Source organism: Lepisosteus oculatus, chromosome 9 (assembly GCF_040954835.1).
Source record: "Lepisosteus oculatus isolate fLepOcu1 chromosome 9, fLepOcu1.hap2, whole genome shotgun sequence".
NCBI lineage: Eukaryota > Metazoa > Chordata > Actinopteri > Semionotiformes > Lepisosteidae > Lepisosteus > Lepisosteus oculatus.
The window spans coordinates 11367501-11392693 of NC_090704.1; the positions used below are offsets into that span (position 1 = coordinate 11367501).

Consider the following 25193-nt stretch of genomic DNA (forward strand, 5'->3'; position numbering starts at 1 on the left):
CAGATATACGTATGCCTAGTATTAATTAATATACTGTGGCATTACAGGACAAAAGGACACATAAGAAAAACTGTAGAAAAAAACCCAGGGTATTTGTTGAGCACTTCATGAACAATGTCTCTTTCTCAGCTTTATCACATAAAGCAACATGCTAAAATTAAAGAATACATGTGTTATGACAAGACTGATTGTCCTCATCCTCTAATCATTGCAGCTATTAATGTGTGTACTTTCTGGTGATTGGCTTGTGGTTTGTTCAACTATTGCTTCAGAACTTGAAAATCCACCATATCCCAGCCACCTTTTGAGAATTTGTCTACAAAAAAATGTTTTTCTAAACCACATTAGTCTAGTAAGTGTATCTTAAAATATGTATCTGCTTAGCCACAGCTGGAAACATTGACCTGCATGCTGAAAAAAAAGAATGCTGAAAGAGAAACATTTATTCTTACAAATGATTATATGCTAATATGCTTCTATTTTACCAATGTAATATAGAGAGATAATACAGATGTAAAACAGAGATATACTTAGTTATATTTCCCTTTTAATAGTATGCATTATGGCATTTTGTAAACTCCTAAAGGTTTACAAAGGACAAAAAAAAATTGTCACAGGATATTTAAGAACATACAGTAACATGTTACATATTATAATTACCACTGTCCAAATGAAATTCATTCACCTTTCAATACTGGTTATAAAATAATTCTGTTTAAGAGAAAACCTGTTCTCTAGCTCTACTTTTTGGTATTTGTGTGAAGGTAAGAGGCAATTGTTTTATTCTCTTTAAAACAGAGACTTAAGCCTTTTTGAAATTACATTTCACTTATTATACAGTACTTTTTACGTGTAGCATTTCTCATTTCAAACACATTCAAGCAGTCATTCATCAAAACACAAATCTAACCATCTATGTTAGCTAAATGTAAGCTCCTTGTAAGCTTATCCCACACACTCTCTGTCTTATGAGGTTCTTTGGTTATCTATTGTCTTTTGACTTTAAGCAGCCCCAAGCTTAAAATAGTCAGCTGTAAATAAGTGGCAAAAATAGATGTGAAAGACAACTGCTGACAGCCAGTGACAGACACACCAGCAACCCTTGGCCAACACAGATTACATACAGATAATTAAGGCAGTAGAACACAGTGTAATTAGACTGCTCACTTTTATAACTCCACAAAAGAAAGAAAGATAAAGATATATGAAGAGATACGACCAAAGATCAGAACACATTTTGTAGTGTATCTATAGTGTATTTCATAAAGGAAATTCTACTTTGTTATAGTCCGCAATTTAATATTTTGCATTTTCTTACGTTTGGGATGTTTAATTTTTTTCCCCAATAAGATAAACTGAAAATACAGTACCACCACAATCACTTCAATAAAAGTGAATGGGTTTCAATAAAACATACACAAGCATTATGATTTTGGTGTTATCTTCCCTACCTGCAACAACACTAAATATTTCTAGTCGGATGACAATTTAAGAAGAAAGCTTAATAATTATGAAGAAGGAGAAATTTATGGAGAACTTTTAAATGTGTAGATGGAGGTAATTGAATGCTTCAGGCTTTTCTGTATGCGTTTTAAATGGTGTTTCTCAAAATAGAAGTATTTACTACAGTATACACCATAAGACTTGTTTGTATTAGAGAGAGTTGTTTGTATTAGAGAGAGGTGAAGAGTATAAAGTGAATAGTCAGTGGATTTCTATATAACTATCTGTTTTAAGCCCACAAATTAGTCTTTTTAAAATGTGTTTTGTGAATGGAACTAACATTTGTTAGCACTGATAAAAGGCTCATGTCTGCTATTTTCTTAGCAGACTAGGCTCAAAATATGTTTCCAGTATATAAATTGTTTATCAATACCCCTCCTTATTTCTGCACCTAAGCACTGCAAAGGAGCATTGCTGCAAAAAGCACAAGGTACCATTAACAGCTCTTTTCTACATCCAGGTTTTAACAAGCAACATAACCTGCCAATAAAAAAGGCTTTTACTCTAATCATCAATAAATAAGAGCTTGCATTTCCTGTACTTTTTCGTACTGTATGAGGAGAAATGTTCATAAATGCGTACGCAGTATTTCAAAGTTTTGAACAAAGCACTGGAACATTGAAAGCATACGGCCTAATGGTCTAATGTTTACGCTCTCCAGACCCAGTAAAAAAAAAATAGTCCTATTCCCTCAAGCCTGGCCCTGTGCATGTCTCTGTCAGGATGGGTCTATCAGCTCTCAGCCAGGAACTTGTAGTTCATGACAGCCTTTTATCCCTCATCAAAGCAACAAGTGGATGAACAGACTCTCCTGCTTGCTAACACTCCTCCTTCATGTCTCTCTGTAGGATTTCAGACCCTAAATCTTTCCTTTTAACAAGTGCACACATTTCCTTCCTCTTGCCCCTTGAATCTCTGAGGTACCAGGCAAGACTCACTTGTCTTTACTCTGAAAAACGCACTTCAGTGATGAGCTGGCTCCGGAAGCCTTGGTACACAAGGAAGTTTGCGACAGTTTATTTTCCCAGACTTTTAGATACAGTATTTCTACTTGCCCCAGTAATACTGAATAAACCTAATTTTATCTGCTCTTTTACTGGTCATTTGTGTTTCTCTTTACTGAAAGATGATCTTCAGTACAATGTGGACGTTGATATAGAAAATTCCATTAACATCTTACCCTTACAAAATGTAAAAACAAAACTTATGATACCAATATTCTTCTGAAATGATCTGTACGGAAAATATTATATTTTAATTCACATCAAATCTGCACTGTCAAATATAAAAATGACATAAACACCCTCAAGTGCCAAGAATATGTTTGCAAGCCCTTCAGTTTAAGGACTGTGGCACATTTTCTTGGGTAGCTCTTTTATTAGGTCACAGAAAATGGCACCTTTCCCTGTTTTTAAATTATTCCTGAATGAAAAAGAGGCCGTGTGAAACTCCCCTTTACGGCATCGCTCTGTGATCACACAGATATTGTTACCACTGAAATAACAGTCTTCTAAAAAAAAAACGGAGGAAAAAGAAATCTAGCAGTCTGCCAAAAGGCCTGCCTGCAGCCGTTTGCAAAGGCTACATGTGGGAGAGGTTAAAGAGAGCTCAGCAAAAAATTATGGACGGGAGCACTCCTTACAAAAACTCACACGCCATCTCCAATTGTGGATGCCGGGGAAGGGGAGATCATCTATCAGTGGACAAATGCAGGGACTAGAATGCTGCTCCTCAAATGAAATAATATATCTTTGAAAGCCTATGCCCGCAGTAGGCCCAAAGCCCATATATCAAGCCTGAGCGGCTGGTGGATACGCTCCAGAGCTATTAACCTTCCACCTGTTTCCCCTTGTCCTTCACGATGAGCCCCTGCCCTTGGTGCTGCTCCCTTCCCCTGTTCATCTTCTCTCCTGGTGCTAATGTAAAGCCGAGGGCCTGTAGAATAATTCAAATGCAATGGACCAGGGACACGGTTACAAATCTCTGCCAAAGGCGCAGTGACTCACACAGGCAGTTTGTCAGAAGTGTGCCGGGTGACCTCACTGACAGCATTCTGGATATATATCGTCTCAAGAGTTCACAGATCAGGCCTAAAACACCTTATTAATTTCTTCTATTATAATATATATATATATGTAAAAAAACAATAATCGGCAACTGCACCTTGAAATTGAAGTGCTAAAAAATGTATTAGAATCCACGAACAGCATTCTTCATTAAAAATGCTTTTAGTAGCATAGGTTAGCATAATGGTACAAGACTTTTCAGAATAAATATCTATCCAAAATAAAATAACATCAAATTATGATATAGAACCCCATACCTTCTAACACCCTTTGTTCTAGAATCTAGAAGATGAAAAAGTATCATATTGCTCTTCAAGTTCCATTCTGTCATAGCTTAAAATATGATACCTGTATATAAATGTGCACTGTCTTATTAAGAAGTTATATGTGCAGAGATAATCCAACCCAATTGAAACATCATAAATTAAATGTAGAATAAGTGTTTCTATAATTCTAATAGAAAATAAGGAACTAAAAAATATATATGGCAGCATGTTTTTTTCATTTTTTAAATCTGAAATATCACATGCTGTGTTCTTTCTGGGGTACTCTGCACAACTTTCAGAGCTGTCCTCAAATTTGGTTCTTTGCAACCTCCTCAGCATTTGTCAATTCTTCTCCAGCTGTTTTTTCAATAAAGCCCTGGCTCTCTGCTGGGTGCAGACTCAGGAACAAGGTCTAATACAGTCCACCCCAGTTAATGGCTGGTCTGGTATTACAATTTAAGGTTCCTTTTTTACAATTCAGAACTGTCCCCTAACGGCAGTGAAAGGATGAAAATAAATATTATAGCTGCATGTCAGAGTGCTGTTGGATTTGCTTAGTTTAGTTTTATCAGGTTTATGAAATGATCACATATGGTGTAGGCATAAAGTAGAAGGTATCATAAAAATTAATAAAGAGGGCAGTCTGTAGATAAGTGATAAAAAAAACATCTTTAATGGAAAAAACTAATTAACAAATTATAAAAATGATAGTTTGCCCGAATGGGGAAAGGGATTGCCTACTTATTTTGCCACTCAGGAGGAAATCATATTAAGTGTTAAATTGTGATAGCATATACAGTAAAATACAAAGAGAAAAAACAATAAAAATATATATTTAGTACTCATTTTAATTTTGGCCTATTGTTCTAAACGCCTGAGGAAAAGCTTGCCTTATGCATCCTATCTTGTAAACAATCAGCCATTGCTACAATACTGAGGTGATCTCTCTCTGGGCATGAATCACTCCCTACATTCTTTTCAATCTGCAAACAATTACAGATGGGAAAAGTGCCACACCATATCGACAGTGACAACAAATTGCATTGTCCTCTGTACATCTGTTTCCGACTCCCACGCTGAATACTACAGGCTGGGCTAGGTGTTACTTAAGAGGTGGCAAACTTTTCCAAGAACTCTTCGTTTTTATTAAGTGAGAGTATTTTCAATCTCGTAATAAGGGCTATAAGGGCTATGAACCCGGCACATCAATAAACAAAACAAAAAACTGTTAAATACCTTCTTCTGTAGGGATAAAAACTATATTTTGCTTTGAGGTAGAACGGTTTCGGTTTCCCTTTGCACTTGAAGGTAATACAGTATGTTATTGCCAATTCCCCATTTTCAAGTTTTGTGGAGTTTGAAATTCTCAGAAAATAACAAACTCTATACTTTGCTGTATGTTTGTGAATTGGTATGAGACCCAGTTATTTAAAATACACACTTTACCCTGCCATTTTATATTTTAAACAAAAACCCAGATATTGTTTCAAATCCTAAACAGATTAAGACAGACTGAGGACCAATGAAAATGTATAACCCAGTTTCTAATTCAAAGCATGTGTACTAGCATCTTTGAAAGAATCCTGTCACTTTAATTTTGGGGAAATTATGTTCCATAGAAAACAATAGGAAACTCTTTTTACATATTCCCATAATACCTAAATATTTATGATTCCTATTACTAGGTTGAACTTCTGGAAACTAAATCCTAAAACACTTTTACCAGGTGCTTTTTTCCATGTCTATTTGCAGCAAAATCCTTTTGTTCTTGACTAGCTAATAATAGTGGAATAGCTGGAGATGTATTTATAGTTGCTTAACAGCTCAGGCTTACAGAACTCTTTATTCACTTATATTTCCTGTGTTTATAATAACCTAACCTCATTTTTCATTACATGCGCTTGATCCAGATTTTAATTTAGAATAAACAAAGTCCGATAACAGTTCCTTTCTACCACACATCACATTTACTACACATCCCTTACTTGAGGGATGGAGATCTGTACTGTTGACGACAGGGACAGAACTGAAACAACACTAGCAGTACTGGATTTTTACAGGCTCCTCAAGTCCTTTACGCGCATTTACAGAAATAAATAATCAAAATGAAATACTGTTTTGCTCCTTAGTTGAAACAACATGTTTTGACATGTCCAGTTTTATGTGAGATCAAGAAAGTGCTGGCTTTCCAAATGCAAACTAACCAAAAGCAATTTTAACAGAATCAATTTCTAGACACGTCTGTTTGTCAGTTATACAGTATATCTTATATTATAATCCACCCTGTAAAGTTGTCATCGTTGATTCATTAAAATCAGCAAATAAAAACAAAACTTATTTGTCCCAGGCCTGATTCTAAAAAATATTTTACTTAAGTTTTACTATATGTCAATCACTGCATCTTCTCTGATTGTTTTAGTCTATAGGCATGTGCCCTGCTTAAAGAATATAGTCAAGACATTTGAATTTGTGATCAGCAGATGTTTTTAAATAATAAATACAGCATTTTCACCATTGACACCAAGAAAAAATACATTAGTAGAGAGCTTTAGGGACACATAAACATAAAATTACCATTTAGAAACCTTTTGTTAAAAGTAAGTCTTGAAAAAGTGAACCAGCACAAGGTGATACAATGGACATCACTTAATAGCGAATAGGTGAAAATGAAGGACTCACATACAGTATAACATCAATAAGAATTTACGCTAAAGGTAAGCAAACCTAGTTCTAAAAGATTTTGTTGGAACACTACTGTAGGTCAGTGATTGAAAATGGAAAAGGAATCGCTAACCATGCATTTAGTAAAAATGCTTATAAATGCAAAGTACTACAAATGCAAAATACTAAATATTTATCCCTGCATCACTATCAGAGGTTGCAACTTAAGTCTGATGTCTGTGCACTAAAGGGACTTAAGGGTTTTAAAACCAATAGGTCACTTGGGCTTGATGGTATTAATCAAATTCCACTTAAAGGAAGTATACGATGCCATATAAAAAAGATTTTTACAAGTTCACTAAACAGACTGTTAAATGGCAAACATAAATATTAATGCCTTGTTGCAAAGGTATGGAAATGAAATTAAAAACTACACTGAAGGATTCCTTATATGAAAAACACAACATGAAGACGTTGTAATGGTTTAGAAAAGAATCTATGGTACAATATATATATATGAATTTCTTAAATAATTTTACCAAAATACCACATGAAGGGTTAATTCTTTTAATGCAGACCAGTGAATATAAAAAGCATGGTGTTTAAGTAATGGCTAGCACATATAATTCAAGAGCACTTTTATGAGGAATGGCAGCATCGTGGGCTGCGAAACTGAGTGGTGAACCTCATGGGTCAGTATTAGTACTATTACACTTTCAAATTTAAATAAGAAAAGTACATTATTATCAAAAGCTACCAACCTGAACTTGCAGCTTAGGAATGATTACCAAAACAAAAGAATATCAATCTAAATTTTCTGCAATTTCCCTCACGGGATCAATATATCTATCTAAAGAGTTGTTTTGTTGAAAGGAATCTAAACATTTTGCTTTTAATTAAAACCATATCAGTCTTCAAGGTGGTATAATAATAAGATAAGCAGTAATCTTTTGAATGTGAATAAGTACCATTCGCAATAACTTAGATTTTTAAGGAGGCTGAAAAGCTGAAATTCAATACTGAATGGATTTTCTGTATTGTATATATTAAGCATTAAGTAAAACAGCAAGACAATTGCTGATCAACAGGGCCTGAAAGCTACGTTCACAGATTCCTTAGTCTATGGAATTGACAAACTACTATTGAAATACTGTATTTAGCATAATTTAATTGTACTCAGCAAACTAGCATGTGGTGATTGAAAAAATCACACAATAAAATATCAAACCATAAACTAATTGCCAACTTCCATTGCTCCAGATGTCTTTGAGAAAATGAATACACAATTTAGATTGAAAAAATATGCAATCGGCTATCAAATCTCAGTTTGTTTATTCTCACTTTCTGACTTTTATACTATTTAACTCGTATAAGTTCTGTATATTTATCCAAAAACCAAGCTTTCCCTAGCACATTTGTACAGTATTTTTCTTTCAATTCTTGCTGTGTCCAATCCCAGTGGAACCTATTTGTATTTGTTAGTCAGTTTTATACTGTAATTGTTACCAAAGACATCTGAAATTAGCTTTTGTTGTGAATTTTAAAACAGAAACCAGTGATTTTATTCTGTCTCAAGACTGGTAAAACTGAAGAGGAATGTTATTGATTTGGTAACGTTACGAGGTGGCTTTAGGATTTCCAAATGCATTGACATTGTAGTGAGAAAGAGACTTAAAGTTTGATAATAAAATGCCAGGACTAAGCCATTTAGATTAAAGCAAGGTTTGCAAGGTTTGCTACTAAAATGTTATTCCTTGCTGAGCAATTAATTTGAGACTGCAAACTTTGGGTTGTAAAAACTTTGTTGCAAAATGACAGAAGTGATTAAACTTTTTGTTTAAGTTTAAATGAATTAGTGTGTGAATCTGTATCATTTAACACAAACCTCGCAGACTGGTATCACTTAATAGTCAAGCGACACCTTTAATTGACTGTTGTCTTTGGGTGGTTCCCCAGTGAACTGTATATACGATTTGTCAGAGGCTGTACTGCCTGGGTGACATCTGCCTTAAGTTCTTTTGTTCACAATTGTTATTACACATTCAGTATATTCAGTCTAGCATCAACCCTCATCACCTATTCTCATTGAAATCAGAAGGATCTTTCAGGATTTTCTCTCATCAAAAATGCTAAGCTTTCAGCTTAACAACTGCTATACGAGTACCTTATAATTAGAACATCGGCTCTTGTAAGCTCTCAGTTGTAGCAGATAATTTTGCAGACCTCTGCTGCTGACAATGATTTAGTGATGATACTGAGCAAAAGTGGCTCCTATGATTGTCATGTACAGCATTGTTTTCTCACAGTTTGCAGATGTATACTAGTTCTGTTCTGAATGCTCAAAAATACAATGGCATGGGTTTGGGGGTGATTCAGTGCACAAAGGATAACATTTTATCATTTAAACTGATGGAAAATAGGTTGCTGGAAACAAAGCTTTAAGGCCAAGTACCATTAAAAACTATAGCAACTTAGCAGTTAGTGAAACAAAATGTTTTCATTTTAGAAACTAAAGTGGGGCAGGGCATAATTTGTAAGCGTACGTAATAAGCAATCAAATTATGCTGAGTATATGTTAGTAAGGACATTATAATTAAAATTACTTTAAAGATAAGAGATGATAAAACAGTGAGCACATCACGTGCACAGGAGCTTCACTCGGCTTGAAAACATTTCGATAAATATACAGTATATGTATTTTGTGAAGTTATATATTCCATGAATTGATTAATACAGTATGTCGCACCTTAGGACAAAAGCATGAAAGTAATAAAAGTATTTTTTTACAATACACCCAACATGTATGCAATGTATCATAGATCTATCATGAATCACTGCATATTAACTTTCATATTGAATAAAAAAAGGTATTGCTTTGACGCCAGTAAAAATACAGCCCTGTTAACCAGTTCATTTTGTGTCATGCACTCAGATTTGATTAGCGTGCTACAGAACTGCACTGCACTGTTTTTCAGGTGAAGACAACATTTCTGGTGGGTTGCTTCAACCTTTGTGAGCTTCCTACAGATCACATATTATTTTTACTGACCTCTTGTCCTAATGTGACAGAAATTAAAATCCTGGACACATTCAGAGCAAATGACCAATTAAGAAAATCAACTTGATTTGAAACTAAAGCCTATGTGCAAAAACACATAAACACTACTAGAATGGTAATACTGACTTTGAAACTAGAAATTATAATACAATTTTGAATATATTAGCATAGATATTTAAAACTTCATTACGCTTCAACACAATATTAATTTAAAATCCATCCCTCAAATGACCTATACTGAAGCGTTCATTCACACCTATCAACATAATATTAAAAGCCTTTCCTACTTGTCAGGATGCCCAAATCTTTTTTTTATACTGTATATTGATCATTTACTGAAAATGAACATTCTGGTGGGCAATTTTAAATGATTCATGAATGTGAAGTCAGTACTGTAAGTACCTTTTATTCTAGAGGTATAGCTGACCATGTGATGTCTAAGGCAGATAATTAACAAAGAAAACTCAAAAGAACCACTGAGCAATAGTCTGTACACCTAAACAATGGCAAATTAAGCGTCTCCTTTCTTTTCTAAAGTTTTCTTGACCGCTGAACAAACCAGTCAAGGCCATTTTCTACAACATATGACATCCCAAGTGTGTCCTGCCTCTGAAATGACAAAGGCAAGATTGCACATTTTGAGAAAGTGATTAAATCATATTAATTTATTTTCATAGCACACAAGCCTGTACTTTATTCCCCTTAGTTTTAGTATATTTTGTTTGAAGACACATACCTTCAACTCTCTGAAGAATATGCTGCTCCGAGCCCATTCGACAATGGAAAACAAAGTCTGGTCTGCCATTTTGCACATAAGACCAAAGGTGTTGAGTTTCTCGTGCTTGCCTCTGCTGGCTTGTTCCTGCTGCAGGTAGGCCAGTATCTTGGCCTGCACCTGTGGCTCATCTGGCTCACACTTTAAAAGTTCCACTATCAAGTGGGGAAAACTGGGAGGAGAGCTGGTTTGGTAGGTGTCCATATAAGAGTAGCCCATGAGAGACTCTGGAGAGCTCGTGTAAGGGTCTGGGTACTCAGATTTGATGGTGCGACTCTGAAAGTGACTGTATGCCTGGTAGCTCTGGAGACTCCCATGAGGTGGCATGGTCATGCTGATAGGAGATGTCACAAAGGGGCTTCGGTCATAGTCTGCTGGGGGCAAGGCAGTGTGGCTTAGAGGTAGGCCTTTGGAGGCAGAGTGGATGTTCTGAATGGCCGAAGATATTGTCAGGTCTGTTGGCACAGTCTGCATCACCTGAGTCATGGCTTCTATTTTAAGTCCATTGGCTCTGATCAGGGCCTTCTTCTGTTGTTTCAATGCCCTGTCCCGCTTGTACATCGGGCCAAACTTGTTGCGACCACCTCGCATGCGGTCTGCCCTTACAGCTGTGACAAACAAAGATAAAAAATAAATGGTGAACAATGCTTCTGATGATAATACGAAGACTGTAAATGCGTAAGAAACTCGACAACTCTGAGAAATATTGTTCAGTAAAAAACAGAACATTTAATTTTCAGGTTAAAAATATATTTTGAACATCTAAAGATTCACAGTACAATACCAATTATTTAAAACATCCTATAACAGTGTAAGCAGTTTCAGATAATGAACAAATAAAACAACATTTGAAAAGACACTGACACTTATTTTATTAAATGTTTTATGTTTGCACTCCAGTTTGCATTTGGGGATATACTGTAGGATCTCCAAATAAGATTCTTTTTTCAGTGGCTTAGCACTTAGCAGGGAACAAGTTTTATATGTTACTATTTAAATAGTATGTGACACATGACTGTAATTTGGATATGATTAAAGCTTCATACTGATGGATCTAGTTAATTAGTAAAATGAACACAAATAAAAGTCTACTCTGAGAAACATGAATTTGCACACTAAGCTAAAGAATAAATTAATCATATGATCCTTTCTAAAATGCAAAAAAAAGGAAAACACACTAATTTACACATATAAAAAAGGTAATCAATGAACTTTTCCATTCAGAGACTGCTTTGGTTTTTTTTTGTGTTGACTGTGCACGTTAATTATTTATGCTTAATTATTTTGCTTTTATGCTGGCAGTAGAGTATAAATTCTCGCACACAGTTGGCACGTGAAAGAAGACGATCCAGTGCACCATTTCCCCAAGCGGAAAAACTTAAAGCCCATAGATAGTGTTATGGCTTCTAATATCTCCAGAATTAAAAATAATTAAAACAAATCCAGCTCAACAGCTGCCTTGGGAGTAATTTTAATGGTCTCTGTCACAGCAGTGTCTGTCACTGCCGTGTAGATCTAAAGAGCCAACGAGAAGTTCTCACAAAGTCCGTCTTGACTAATGGTGACTACACAAAAACAGGAACCTTTGACAGCTCCGTGACACACAGAGACTGCTGAGTGTTCCGCTGGAGGTTAAGTTTGGAGCTTTTTATCTTAGGGATTAGTGTAGCATTAAAAATGTATCACAAAACCCCGTGTATCCATTATACATTATTGTAAGGACTTTAACTATTAATGATTCCAACCAACAAGGTAATTTATGAGCTGAAAACTAATAGTTAGCCCTTTTGGGAAAACACAATTAGGTCTGACCCTGCAAGTCAGACCACGAATACATGTTTTGGTTACATTTTTTTTGTGTCTAATTAAACAAGGTTATTTACATGCATGTCATACAGATTTGTCTGCAGAAAAAATTAAAAATTAATCTCTCTTTCATATCCCTGCCTGTTTGCTCCCCATTTCCCAAATTCATCTTTCCTAGGAACAGTCACCAAATCATAAAGATGGTAGAATACAAACCATCAATTATTTATTGATTTTATTCTGCTAAATCCAAGGTAATATTTCGCTATTTAAAGTATTTCTATATTACTAAAGCATATTTATGGGTCCCATGGTTGATATCTGACATAAAAATGCTTCAGGGTTTTATATGCTTAATGATTTTATACAGCTCCTTTCTGAATGCACACTATCAATGCACATTTGACAAGACGTTTATTACTGATGGTCTTATATACTGTAGATAAAGCTTTTTTGTGATGTTTTTTTTTGTCACAGAAAAGTAATGTTGAATATGACTTACTAACTAAAGTTGTTGTTACTAACATTCTGGGCCATTTCTAAATTATATCTTAACTGACAATTACTCAAGCATTACTTCACATTTTTTAAATTCTATATTTTTTGTCCACAATTTCAAAACTCATAATTATGTTTGTAAGCTAAATAGTATTTGAATATACTACATATAATCTGCTTTTATTATTTTACTAAAAAGTCTCAGATTTTATCCATCTTAGAGATGAACAAGCCAACCATCTGTCGTATTATTACAGACAAAATACATACAAATTAGAGTGCTGTTTGCCTGATTTTGGAATAATTACTTACTTCAATAAAGGTTTCCTTTCATAGGAATTATTACATACATTTTTTAAACTGTGAATTTTTGAGGAAATTAAAGAATTTAATAAAGCAAAGAATATCTTTTACAACTTTATAAGTTCTGTTTGGTTCTATAAATGTTTCAGCACTATGAAATAGAAACAGAATCCTTTAAAAATAAACCTCCTTATTTTGACTCTTAATTAAAAAATAAATAGAACATTTCACTCAGTTACACCCTTATTATTCCTATTAAAAAATTAGAACACATGGAATTTGTGGTAAACACCTAAAGAAGTGATTAATTATTTTGATTGTAAACTTGCAACAAGCTACCATTTATCAACAGAAGTCGCCATAGCGACTATACATTTAGCGACTTAGCGACAATATTAAGTCACATTGCCACTTAATTTAACTTAGTAATATGGCCTATTACTTTGTTTCATTCGTTTTTCCTATCCATGCATTAGGTCATTAGCCAGTCTGCATTCTTGTATATACTGTATCTTGATTTCTACTATTGACTGTTTCTGCTAAACAATACAATCTTTATATTATCTTCTACTTTTTAACATACAGTAATTGCACGGCATAGGCCGTGCTTAAATAAAACTGTAAATGTATTAATATTAATAAATTAATGCAACAATTGCTTCATATATATTGCAACTCCTATTGATTCTTCCGTTCAATTTTATCTGTATGTTTTAACTCCAACAGATGAATTAATTTGAGGAAAGGTACTGAGAAAAACTACTGCTGCTTTTTATCGATACCACACCCCATGCCTGGATGCACCGATTCAAACTTTCAGACAGGCAACCAGAATGAAAATAATACATTTTTTAATGTGAAGCTGACACAAGGAATTATTGAAAGACTTTCTCCTCATGTACTTCAGAAATACATCAGCTTTCAAAAAATGTATATCCATGGATATGATTGACAAAGTACTGCAGGGCTTTTGGTATCCTGTTGCTAACATATGAAAACAAATCAAAAGAAAATAAGCCTATAACATGACAGCCAAGGAAATTCTGCCCTCTGGCAAGTCACAATTAACAGTAATTCATTAGATTACTAAAACACCATTTGTATGGGGCAAAACCAAAGACTTCAGAAAGTAGATATAAACTAAAATAAGCAGCTATCTAAAAAAAAGCTCATTTTCTGAATACCAGTAGAATAAAGGTCTGTTTTTCAATGTATTTTCTTCGAATGTGTCACGCATGTGTCATTTCCCTTATGGCTAACATTGCCAGGAGCACAGAAAGCAAATAGTTTAATGAAAAACATCCTTACCTTCCAGTTTCATGCCAACAGTGAGACATTTTTGAAACCGACAGTAGGGACACCGTTTCCTCTGTGTTTTGTCAATCTGGCAGCTCTGATTTTCTATACATGTGTACCTTTTATTATTCTGAACTGTGCGCTTGAAGAAACCCTATGGAAAAAAAAATATTTAGATGTAAAATTCAAATTTCTTGCAATCTTTAAACTTATATTTGTTTTTTTTTACAATATATATTTATGAAAAAGAACATGCACAAATGTTGTATGATTTGTTAATACTTAAAAGTTAGGGAGATTTATTAAATAGCTTAAGTTCATCTTTGTCACAGGCCTTGACAGGATTTGTATAAAACAATCTACAAAGGAACAAACTCCTATCAAAGTAAAGCAATAGGGGAAAAAAACACAGCCAATTCAATACAAGCAGCTTCCTATAGTAAAAGGAGAATTGAAGACTTTATTGCTACTCTTAAAATAATGCAAAAGCAGGAACCATTGAAATAACTAAGCAGCTCAGATAAAGTCAGCAAACCTTAATGGAATGTTTTACTGCATTATGATGGAGTGCTGCAGCATATTCAAATATTATATATAAGTATTGAATTTCATTAAGATAATTGAACAACAAGGATATTTTGAGTCAATTTGTTTGCTAAAGACAGCAAAGATTTAATTCTACCTTACCTGACCCAATTTATGGGGGTGCAAAGGATTTTGACCTTTAACATGAAATAAGCACTACAATATGGATTTTACACCCCGATGTTCTAATTAACTTTTGTATAGAGTGAGCATACTTTTGGCAATAATAACCTGGATGAGAAAGTACAAGCTTTGGTTGGTGCAGAGAGCTGTTAAAATAGACTTTTAATTCAAGTAGGCAATAAGTGAATGACAGAATTAAGGTCACCAATTATCATATCTGCAAACAAAACCTGGAAGAATTCACAAACATGTACAAAACATACTGTATATTAAAGGGTATATAAAGGGTAGAGGCAATGAAAACATTAAAAAAACGTTCCAATGACTTGGGTTTGCTACATTGCTTGAGATTATTAAAATTGTATCTTATAGCACCATTAATGGGATGGGTATTGTATATTAAAAAGAAACGTTGCAAGAAAAAGGCCAAACATACAGTATGATATGCATGCATTTTGACCAAAATGCATTTTAGGTTCTTAAGATTATAAACAAAATTGTGCATCATTAGGAATAGGTTGCAGATTTGTCCTTTCATTTTAAACTGTTTGCAAAAGTAATGGTTTTAATATAAACCAGAACACATACTAGGCAAAGGGATTCACATGCATTGCCCATGTCCTTCGATTTTTATCTCCGGATCTGTTTTTTTTTTTTACATTTGAGACAGTGCAGTTTAGGAAAATTAAGAGAAAACAGTGAGTAGTTTTGAACTCCAGAAACACTACACATAACTTCTGTAATAAAGGAATAGTTCCAATCAACTAAATATTCAAACAATGGCACCATTAAATAAATCTGTTTCTGATACAGAGAGACATTTTCTGTCTCGACTTGAGCACACTGGAGACACGGAAAAAGTCAGTCATAGCTGAAATGCATATGAAAGCAGTGACATTTGAGAAGCTAAGGTGCTATCACAAGATTAAGTATTAAAATGAATTAAATACAAACATGGACACCCTCTTAAAAAGCTCTTTAAATTAATTATGGAGTATTCCTTCTTATGTGTATGAGTAAAACTGTGTCACTAAGACGTTACTACACAGCATTAATCGGAACATGAAGGTCTTTTCTCATTTGACCTAGCTTTCATACAATTAAAGAAAAAATAAGTTACTAAAGTTAAAACACCTAATGTGAACGCATAAATCCATATGTACTTGTACAGACATAATTCATGAGTCATTTTTTACATATTTCAGTAAATTGGAGAAGACATATTTTTAAACAACTATACAAATTAGAAGACGGAAGATTTAACAAGTAACAAGAATTAGGCAAGATAAAACAATCAGAAAATATAGCAAAAAAAAAACCACACACACCTTGCAGCTCTCACAGGTAAGAAGACCATAGTGGTACCCTGACACCTTATCTCCACACACAGGACAGAGCTCATCGAGGTCTTCATCATAGGAGTAGTCCATCATTTTAAACTGAGGAGCTGGAAAGTAGAGGGGTATATAGGCCAATTCAGAGCTTAAATGCAATGTAAAATTTTTCACTGCAATTGAACCACCACATGCTTCATCCAAGAACGTCTCTGGCAAGTTTCCTATAAATAAGCTTTTCTAGAAACCCCAGCATTACATTTTCCACAGGTCTGCAATACTCCTGACTGTAAGAGTAGAATAAACATTGAAGAAACAAAATGATGTCTGAGCCAACCGATGTATCAGATTTACAGTATGCAGTTTGATGACCAAGTCTTATTGATTTTCTTCTTCCTCAGATAGGTTGAAAAATCAGTCCTTAAAACTCCATTGTAAATGCTGTTTCTGTAGTAAAAGTCGTACAGATAACAAATAAGCAGTCTCAATACGGAGGGTCAGTAACGTACGATGAAAATAGAGAGGGCTACACAAGACCTGTCAGTAATATGCTTGGTTATTCTTAACTAGAAAAATCACATCATACATTTCTTTTTCTGGAAGCACAAAATAATACGGTGATAATTCGTGAACTTTCTAAGCGATTTGTAAAACCTTTTGAATCTGCATTCATATTCATTCTACTGTATGTTCTAATGCCTCAGAAAGTTTAGTAGGAGGCTACTAAACATTTAAGAGTAACACAAGACTAGCATATTGCTACTTCTGTCACACACACTCTCTCGCCAGGAGATATTTAATACTGAAACAGCCTAAAGGCACTCAAAAAACTTTATTTCAAAGTAGGCTACCCGCGTATAACAAACGTGTCTCCAATCTGTAAAAAAGAATTTGAATCAAATCATTTCCAACCACCTGTTCGGTCATTTTTTAAGGGAACAAAAAGAATGACAAGTTGCAACAAATATTTAAATCCTTGCCCACAATGCCTCAAACGTAGCTATTTAATATTTCAGTTTGGCTTTAGTATATTGACGAAGGTAGTATAGTACGTAGATACTGTATATAACTATAAAGTCATGCTCATTTTTTTTAAAGTTGACAACATTCCTCGGACCTTCGCGGTTCTGACACAGTTTATGTCAGCTCCTGTCAATCTGGCTTTAAATCACAAAACATGCAAATAAAATTACTATGCATACCAGGGGAGTTTCTTTAATTTCACTAAAACGTATCAAGTTAATTATTGTGTTGAGCACTAGATAATAGATATGTAAATCCCAGGAGGTACAAGTAATAACTGAAAGACTGTAATGCAGACAAGAACATGTATCCATGAATGTACAATATCGCACATATTTTATTTAAAATAAAATGTCACTGAATTAATGATGACTGTCTTACAATCTAGCAGATGTATATATCCCGATTAGTAAAATTTACAGTTTATTATTTAAAGTATAGAAATTAATAAAACATCGCTCAATAATATATATCTGAATTACACGATTAACTTAAAATGTATACAGTTTATAGTGTTTTAATGCTATGGGTTGTGCTAGCTCTTTAAAACATTAAAACGTATTTATGCTTAACTAATTTCACTGGTTTATATGAAGTGGGAGCTAAAACAATTGTTAATGCATGCAGTTTATCAAGGTACAGGTATCACAAATTATCACCGGGAACTATATTTATGTATGGAGCACTTGAGTACCGTGTACCTCGCGGTACTTGTGTTATCACAACTTGATTACCGTGTACTTACAATATAACATATCTTTATTAAAATAATTCCTACATCTTTCAGAAAGGGTATATCCTGATCTGGAGGAAATGCGTCTCTCTAACTTTAACACATCAAACCAAACATGACAAGAAGTCTCAATCGTAAAAACCCAGCATCAGCAGGTATTTATTAATTGTCGACAACTACAAAGAACAGAACCATTGTTAAATGTTCAAAGTCTTACAATCCGGTGGTGATTTAGTGTGATTTAGTATAGAGAGATGTCATTTTCCCTACCAGAAGTCTATAGTTATTTTACGTGAAGAAGTTTTTTAAATTACTCAACAGACATTCTAAATGCTGTTAGCACACTGTTTGCCATACACGTAAAACATATATTTGCAAGAAAAAAATAGGAAAAAGATACAATGAAATAAGTAATTTGTATTTATGATGCTATTACATTATCTTGAGAAGTTTGTTTAAACTTAATTTTATTGGTACACACTGTATCAATATACAGTATAACAGCGCTTTATACAGTATATATTTAAGGACTTATGAAGTTATACTTTAGAAAATCGTGTCTTTAACTTGATTCTCAATCGTGTCTATCTAGACTTAATACGTTCTCCCCTAGAAAAGGGAAAATAAGCAATACACAACTGGTGGGATTGATGAATGAAAAATAATCTAAACGCCTGATTTAAATAGCTAGGTTTCACAAAATGAGGTTTATGATCTCTGATCTTCAATACTCAAAGCTGAAGTACAAAAAGTGACTATCGAAGAGTACTGTTCAAATGCTTTTTTAATTCAGCTTTGAACGTTTTTAACAACACTCGCATATGAAAATTCATTACTTAAACCTTTTTTTCAATCAAACATCAATTGACAATAATTTCAGAAATTAGAGAATTGAGATTTTGGTTTCCTTTTTTTGAAAGTACACTTTCTGCCCGTTTATTTGCTAGGACAAGTTTAGAAAGTTATACTGTATAAATATACAGTACTTTCCCTTGCCCGATTAATTCTGAAGCACTGAGATTTGAAGGAAATAGGAAATGTTCGGTGCCTTACTTTCACATCGCAACAGGTTGAATAAACAAGTTGTTCTCAATTTGTTCTTAGAAATAACTTAATATTTATAAAGTAATAAATATTCAGTTAGCTGCTATAGGAATTGACAATGAAAATTGAACTGGTACATTAATTACATTTAAGACGTTTTGTGTGTATATATTTAAAGGAAACAGTTAAGCTAAAAAAATAACAAATTTACGCCACCATACGATAACATTGATGGTAAAATGGACCCCAGATATCAATTAACAATTAACTATTATTTGACAGTTTTCGTGCTCAAAGAGAAAGTTCAAGATACCATAAAAATAAGTTTTCTTAGTTTTCCCAAAGGATGCACTTCAAAGTGAATACTTCAGGCCCATCATATTATTTTGCTTAACTTCCAGAGTTTGGTGTAAAAAAAGACATTATAAATATTCGGGATCTACACGTAAATAACGTCTAAATGAATAATTTCTGGATATTTTTGTTTATTGCAAGAGATAAACGTCTTAAGGGGCTTCGACCTCTAATAACGCAGGCTGCATATACTGTACAGTACGTAACCTTACATTAGCGAGCCATCACAATATTACTGAATACGTAACTTGAAAATTATTTTACTACCAAAATGGTTTCGATTGGCAACATCCTTATGACAATGTGATGAACCGTTAAAAACTAAGCTTACCATTTAATATGCCTTAGTTAAACACGCGGTGGAAAAAGAAGTATCAGTGATCATCGGATGAGATCTATAAAGGTCACAATAATTTAAACATGATCTGAAATCTAATGCACCATTAATACGATGCTACCCAAATCGACAAATCACTAGTACAATGTACAGTACAATACACACACACATTCTCCATTTCTGCATCCACCTCACATGTGCAATGAATGTAAATGAAGCTATTTACTTACCTTGCATGTTTTCTGGCATGTGTCCCTGTTCCCCATGCGATCGAGCGAGTCCCAGAGATTCCGTCTCGACTTTGGGCAGCATGACAGCGCTGCAAAGCGGAACTGGGGGCTCGGCTCCGTCCGACAGGCCACCTGGACGCAAGGGGGACACCACAAATTCTCACCTACTGAGAAAACTCTCCCCAAATCCAGCGAATGCCTCAACTCAGCTGGTGCCACTTTAACTTAAGGGCACACAACAGCTTGTCTTTTAATAGCTGACAAAATAAAAGTTCATCTCCCACACCGGCCCTGTGAAATCTAATCTCATCGATATCAATTTTTTGCGTCACCACGCTGCAATTAGAAGAGAGCGCACTTTAAAAAAAACGTCTATCAGCAGTTATGTTACTAGACAACCGGTTTCTGCACTGTTTACCAAAAATTAAGAAAATAACACCTTAAACTAAGAGATCATCACGTCTGTGCCGATGTTTCAGCGGCTATCTGATCTCCCAGTGCCTCTTCGATGTTTCTGACATCAGTCTATAAACTGAAGTTAACTGTCAGGGGCTTCAGGGTTACAGTCCCCTCCAATGTGTTATGTCTAGCTAGCTCTATCTGTGATGTGTTGAGTTCTGAAGTTGAAACCATTCCTTCCTGCCTTGTTTACTCATCACTCACAAAGCTCTCTCCAATCACGGTTCTTCGGGGTGGTCTGACATCACGCTTTCTTTGGCCAATCCCTGGCAGAGGCAAGAAATCGCAGCTCATAAAATGTTTCATCCTCCCAATTCGAAGTGGTTTAAATAGAAATAGTGACAATGCTTCAAATGTGTGAAAATAAATAACGCAGTGAACGGACATGGTGAGAATCAACGAATATCTGAGCTCCGTGTTGTTGTAACAGAAATTTAAAGAGTCAAGAGAAAACAGAAATTCAAGGAAATTTTAGAAGGTTAGATTTGGAGAAATAAGAACATATTTAGTATTATCAGTGTTTTTCTGTCATACATTCAGACAGAAACATTTATTTATTAGACGGTTTGTTTGGGTTTTTAAATAATGATTGTGAACATTAGGTCATTTCAATTAAGTTTTCGTGATATGGTGGATATGTTTATAATCGCCCGGGTGAGTGTATGAATTGCATTCAAGCGCACGATTGGAGAAAAGACAATACAAAATTATTTCTAAAACGCAGTCGACATTTTAAGTCAGAAGCATCTCTAATACTGCATCAAGAAAAGGCTAAATATATTTTCAGATTCAACGTGCTTTATTGACATGAGCTAGCGCAGTATTGCCCAACATAAATAATTAATGGTTTTGAAAACTACTAGCAATCATAATAATTTTAGATAATACGCCAATTAATTTCTGTGCCTCACCCTTACTTCACACAAAGCTTTCTTAATACTTAATAAAATGTAGAAAATACTGGTTGAAATGCTTAATTAAAATATAAGCAAATTGAATGTGCTTTCAACTGTGTTCATTACTGATCCTTAACAGAAATTGAAATTGCTATATTACAAATTATTCACGGAGATACAATACTGTAGTAGCAGGTGAAACGTGCTTATTGCTAACGGTAAAGAATCACATATCTACCTGTGTTGCTTCTGAATACAGTGTACTGCTCCGACATAGACAACTGATGTCAAAAGTGCACAGCTAAAGGCCCACTACAAATATTTAAACATCTTTTTTACATTAAAATATTCATTTTGAAGTTTTCTGCTGACACCGACTGCAATCGGATACTTTACGGTAATGAGTTCAGTGACTAACCTGTAGGTGTTCGAATGACTGGCTTACGATAACAAAGTATATCTCTTTCGCTTCACCTGGTTGATCACAAGACGATCCGATACTAACATAAAGATCCTTTATTTGAATTCTGTACGGTGTCGGTCAGAAGCAAAAGCATTTACACTTGCGTCTTAGAAACTAGAAACAGTAGTACCACCGCTACTACGAACAATAATCTAAGAAATAAACAGAAAATTAGAATTGTGCTTTTTTATTTCAATATTGGTAAAAACGTTAGAATCACGAATCCATTTTTATCTTTATATCTCTTTACAGAATGACAAAAAGGAAGCCGCCGAACTGGAAGAACTGGAAGTATTCCCCCTAAAAGCGTTTTCAGGAATTGAGAATCTAATATTTTAAGATTGCAACAAGCCGCTTTCAATAAAAAGTGCAAGTAAAAAAAATGCTAAACAATAATTACAGTGCAGAGATCTACACAGAGATTAATGCTAAGATAAAAAGAATACAAAAGTTGCAAAAGCTACAAGTTTTTTTTTACTGAAGACATTATAACGCCTTTGAAATACCGTATTCTCTTATTAAGTAAAAAAAAAACAAGCTATGATGTCCTAAATATCTGTTTAATTACAATTAAACAGACTTTAAATTATTTTCCACATCTAAAAAATATGTTTTAACCGAATTTACTTGCTTTATTCACAAAACATTTTCTGCATTTTTTTTCTGTATTACAGCTCCAATTTCTCAAGGGGCGTTTCGGAAAAATGTATCATTTTTAATCTAAATTTATTCTACTTAAAATCATTAGATATAATTAAAAAATAATTAGCTTAACGAGGAACGAACGGAATTTTCCCATTTTAGCGGTTGAAAGATAATTGTACTGTATTATACTTTTCAAACTGAAAGATTTTAAAACGGTAGCCTGTATTACGTATTACCAGAAACAGAATAGCCCTCCTTATTCGTTTTTCCAGGATTGCCTTTTGTTTTCATTATAAACTGGTTCAATCACAATTGTCTACTCTTCTCTTCATCTTTGCTACATTTGTACATTATTCTTCATATGAACAATGTTAAGATAATACTATTTATTGTCAAGTATGCCAGCCCGGGAACTGCTACGTACCTTCAGTTGGTGAAATTACAAGAATTGCTTTATAAAATATGCATGGTGTTTGCCTCGATAGGTATCTGAAAAGAACAGTGTATTGTGAAACTGAAAACGTGTTCGGATTATTCCAATTCAAATTCTTGATTTATTTGTATTTACCCTACTGCTGGAGACATTTCTCGATATTTGATAACCTCTTTTGAAAGTTGTGATAATTTCTGTAGAGCATTGTTGTTCTGCTTTAATCAGTTTGTAACCTTTCCTATTAGGAAAAAAACGTAGACTAGCATGAGAAAGTTTCTCCATGTACAATAAATCATCAAGTCCGTGGTAGCCTATAGCTTTCGCTCATCTTTCCAAACGCTGAAGATTCCAAGTGTTTTGCAAAGAATTATAATCCGGTATTTTAAAGTCTCAAAGCTAGCCACAGTTGTTGAAACACACCATTAAAACATTAACAAGTGACAAGCATTATAGGCTATCTGTATTTTTATTATTTAAGGCCGAAAGTTTTGTGTTTCATATAAAAAAATCTAAAAAGACCGTTTCATCTTACCTTGAATCTTATAATTAATCGAAACAAAACATCAATGTAAATAACACAATCACAATGTTAAAATATACTTTTGTGGTCGGAAAACATTTACCTTACAAACCAGATTCTCATAGTAAACAAATTATTACAAAGGACAGTAAAGCAGATATGCGAATAATGCAAGTTTTCAAAAATATGAGAAAAACGATTTGTTGTGATGTGTTTTATTCGCAAAATAATGCAACAATGCATACAGCACGCTTCGCGTCTTCCTTTCTAATAACGTCGATGTCAGTATCATCTGGGAAAAAAATCCTTTCTCGTACATTCCTGTTTCTTTCTACGACATAAGATAAGATGTACACCAATCAATCAATGAAACAGTCAATCAGCTACTCCAACCGAGTCCAAAATGCGTTTAAGCTTGTGATTAGGCAAGCACAATTTCGTTAATTTAGTCTTTTTTCCAAAATTTGAGAAAATATTTTAAACAGTCTATTTAGCACATACTGTATGCAAAAAAACCCAGCCGTATTCTTTGTTGGAGAATAAAGAATGACACCTGAATCACTGTAAACTATCTTGAAGCTAATTATTTTGAACATAAATCTTTCTATTCTGTATTACCACAAATTTTCAAATCTCCTGACTACACAATATCCACCTGCTTGTTTGGTGGGTGGTAGGTGAGACGTCATAACCTCCTAGATTCCTCTATATTTATAAACCATGCATTTGATCAATTAACGACGAGAAGCTATTTTTAACGTGTCAATTCTAAAGTCGAACGTGCCTCCTCATTTACGGATGCCACACCATTATACTTGTAACCCTCAGAGATGGAAAATTAAATTAAATAAAAAACTGTGTCCTATGTATCAATGCAGCCCCAAAATATAGTATGAATAGCTTGTAGGCATGAGAAAAGTGTCTTGAAATGATTTGGTACACTTTAGTGTTTGCTGCTGGAATACGAAGAGAATCACACAAGTGTCAGATTCTTTCAAGTGTCTGGTAAAGGATTGTGTAAAAGCAAAAGAAATCGGAGAGATTGCAACCTACCTAACCCAGAGAGCTCTTGTCTTGTGAAATCCTGCCCCATGCCAGGCTCAGGGCTTGAAGACATTATTGGCTGGAAGTGCTTTGCCCTTGACAGAAAATCATATAAAACTGACTGTGAAAAGGTGTGACTTGTAAACTTTTTCCGGCCTTGATTCTAGAAAGACTTCAGGGAAAGTTTGGGTTAAAAACAGATATCACCTCCAAGCTCGAAAGACACCTGAATTCTCTCAGTGTACTGAACAACTCCCACCCCCCAGCCCCCCCCCAAGAAATAGTGACCTGACCAATGGTCCTGTCTCATGGGCACTAATCGGTTGGGTTCCAAATTCATGGTTGTGATAGGCTTGTCATAATCATGTGACTCCAGATACATTGATAAGCCCCTGTTATAAACTGACAGAGAGATTGATAAGAACCCTTGGCAGATAATGGAGTAGGAATTATTAACTAGTAAGGGAAAGAGGGAGAATTGCTATAGAGGCCATTGACTGCCTTACTGAGAAGGTGGTAAAAAAATAGGTCAAAAGATTCCAGTGTGAGCATGTATCAGTAGCAGTTTCATCTCCTAATGCTAGTAGGTGTAATGCTTTATTCATATATCATGTATAACATACAGGATTTAACATGCAAATGCTTCAGTACCACCATTTAATGTAAGCAGCACCATCTTCAAAAAACAGAGCTCTGCTTGCACGGATGCTAGTTCAGGAATGAAGAAGCTCCTCAAAT

The 25193-nt window shown here is 34.4% G+C and overlaps 1 protein-coding gene across 3 annotated transcripts in view; it reads right to left on the reverse strand.

Annotated features, from left to right (window-relative positions):
• The window catches only part of nr5a2 (nuclear receptor subfamily 5, group A, member 2), a 60031-nt gene extending 35354 nt beyond the window's left edge, over positions 1-24677 (reverse strand). For 2 of the 3 annotated variants that reach the window (XR_001479340.2, XM_006634873.3), the window contains exons 1-5: positions 24465-24677; positions 19996-20127; positions 16269-16387; positions 14245-14386; positions 10291-10937 (exon numbers count right to left, since the gene is read on the reverse strand). Coding sequence is in view for 2 of the 3 variants with exons in the window: in XM_006634873.3 (XP_006634936.2) it covers positions 10291-10937; positions 14245-14386; positions 16269-16387; positions 19996-20127; positions 24465-24528 (1104 nt within the window). In the remaining variant the exon portion in view is untranslated. Of the gene's footprint in view, positions 1-10290; positions 10938-14244; positions 14387-16268; positions 16388-19995; positions 20128-20434; positions 20619-24464 lie in introns of those variants that run through there. The other variant, XM_015355654.2, reaches the window with a different exon arrangement.
• Between the last annotated feature and the right edge of the window lie 516 nt (positions 24678-25193).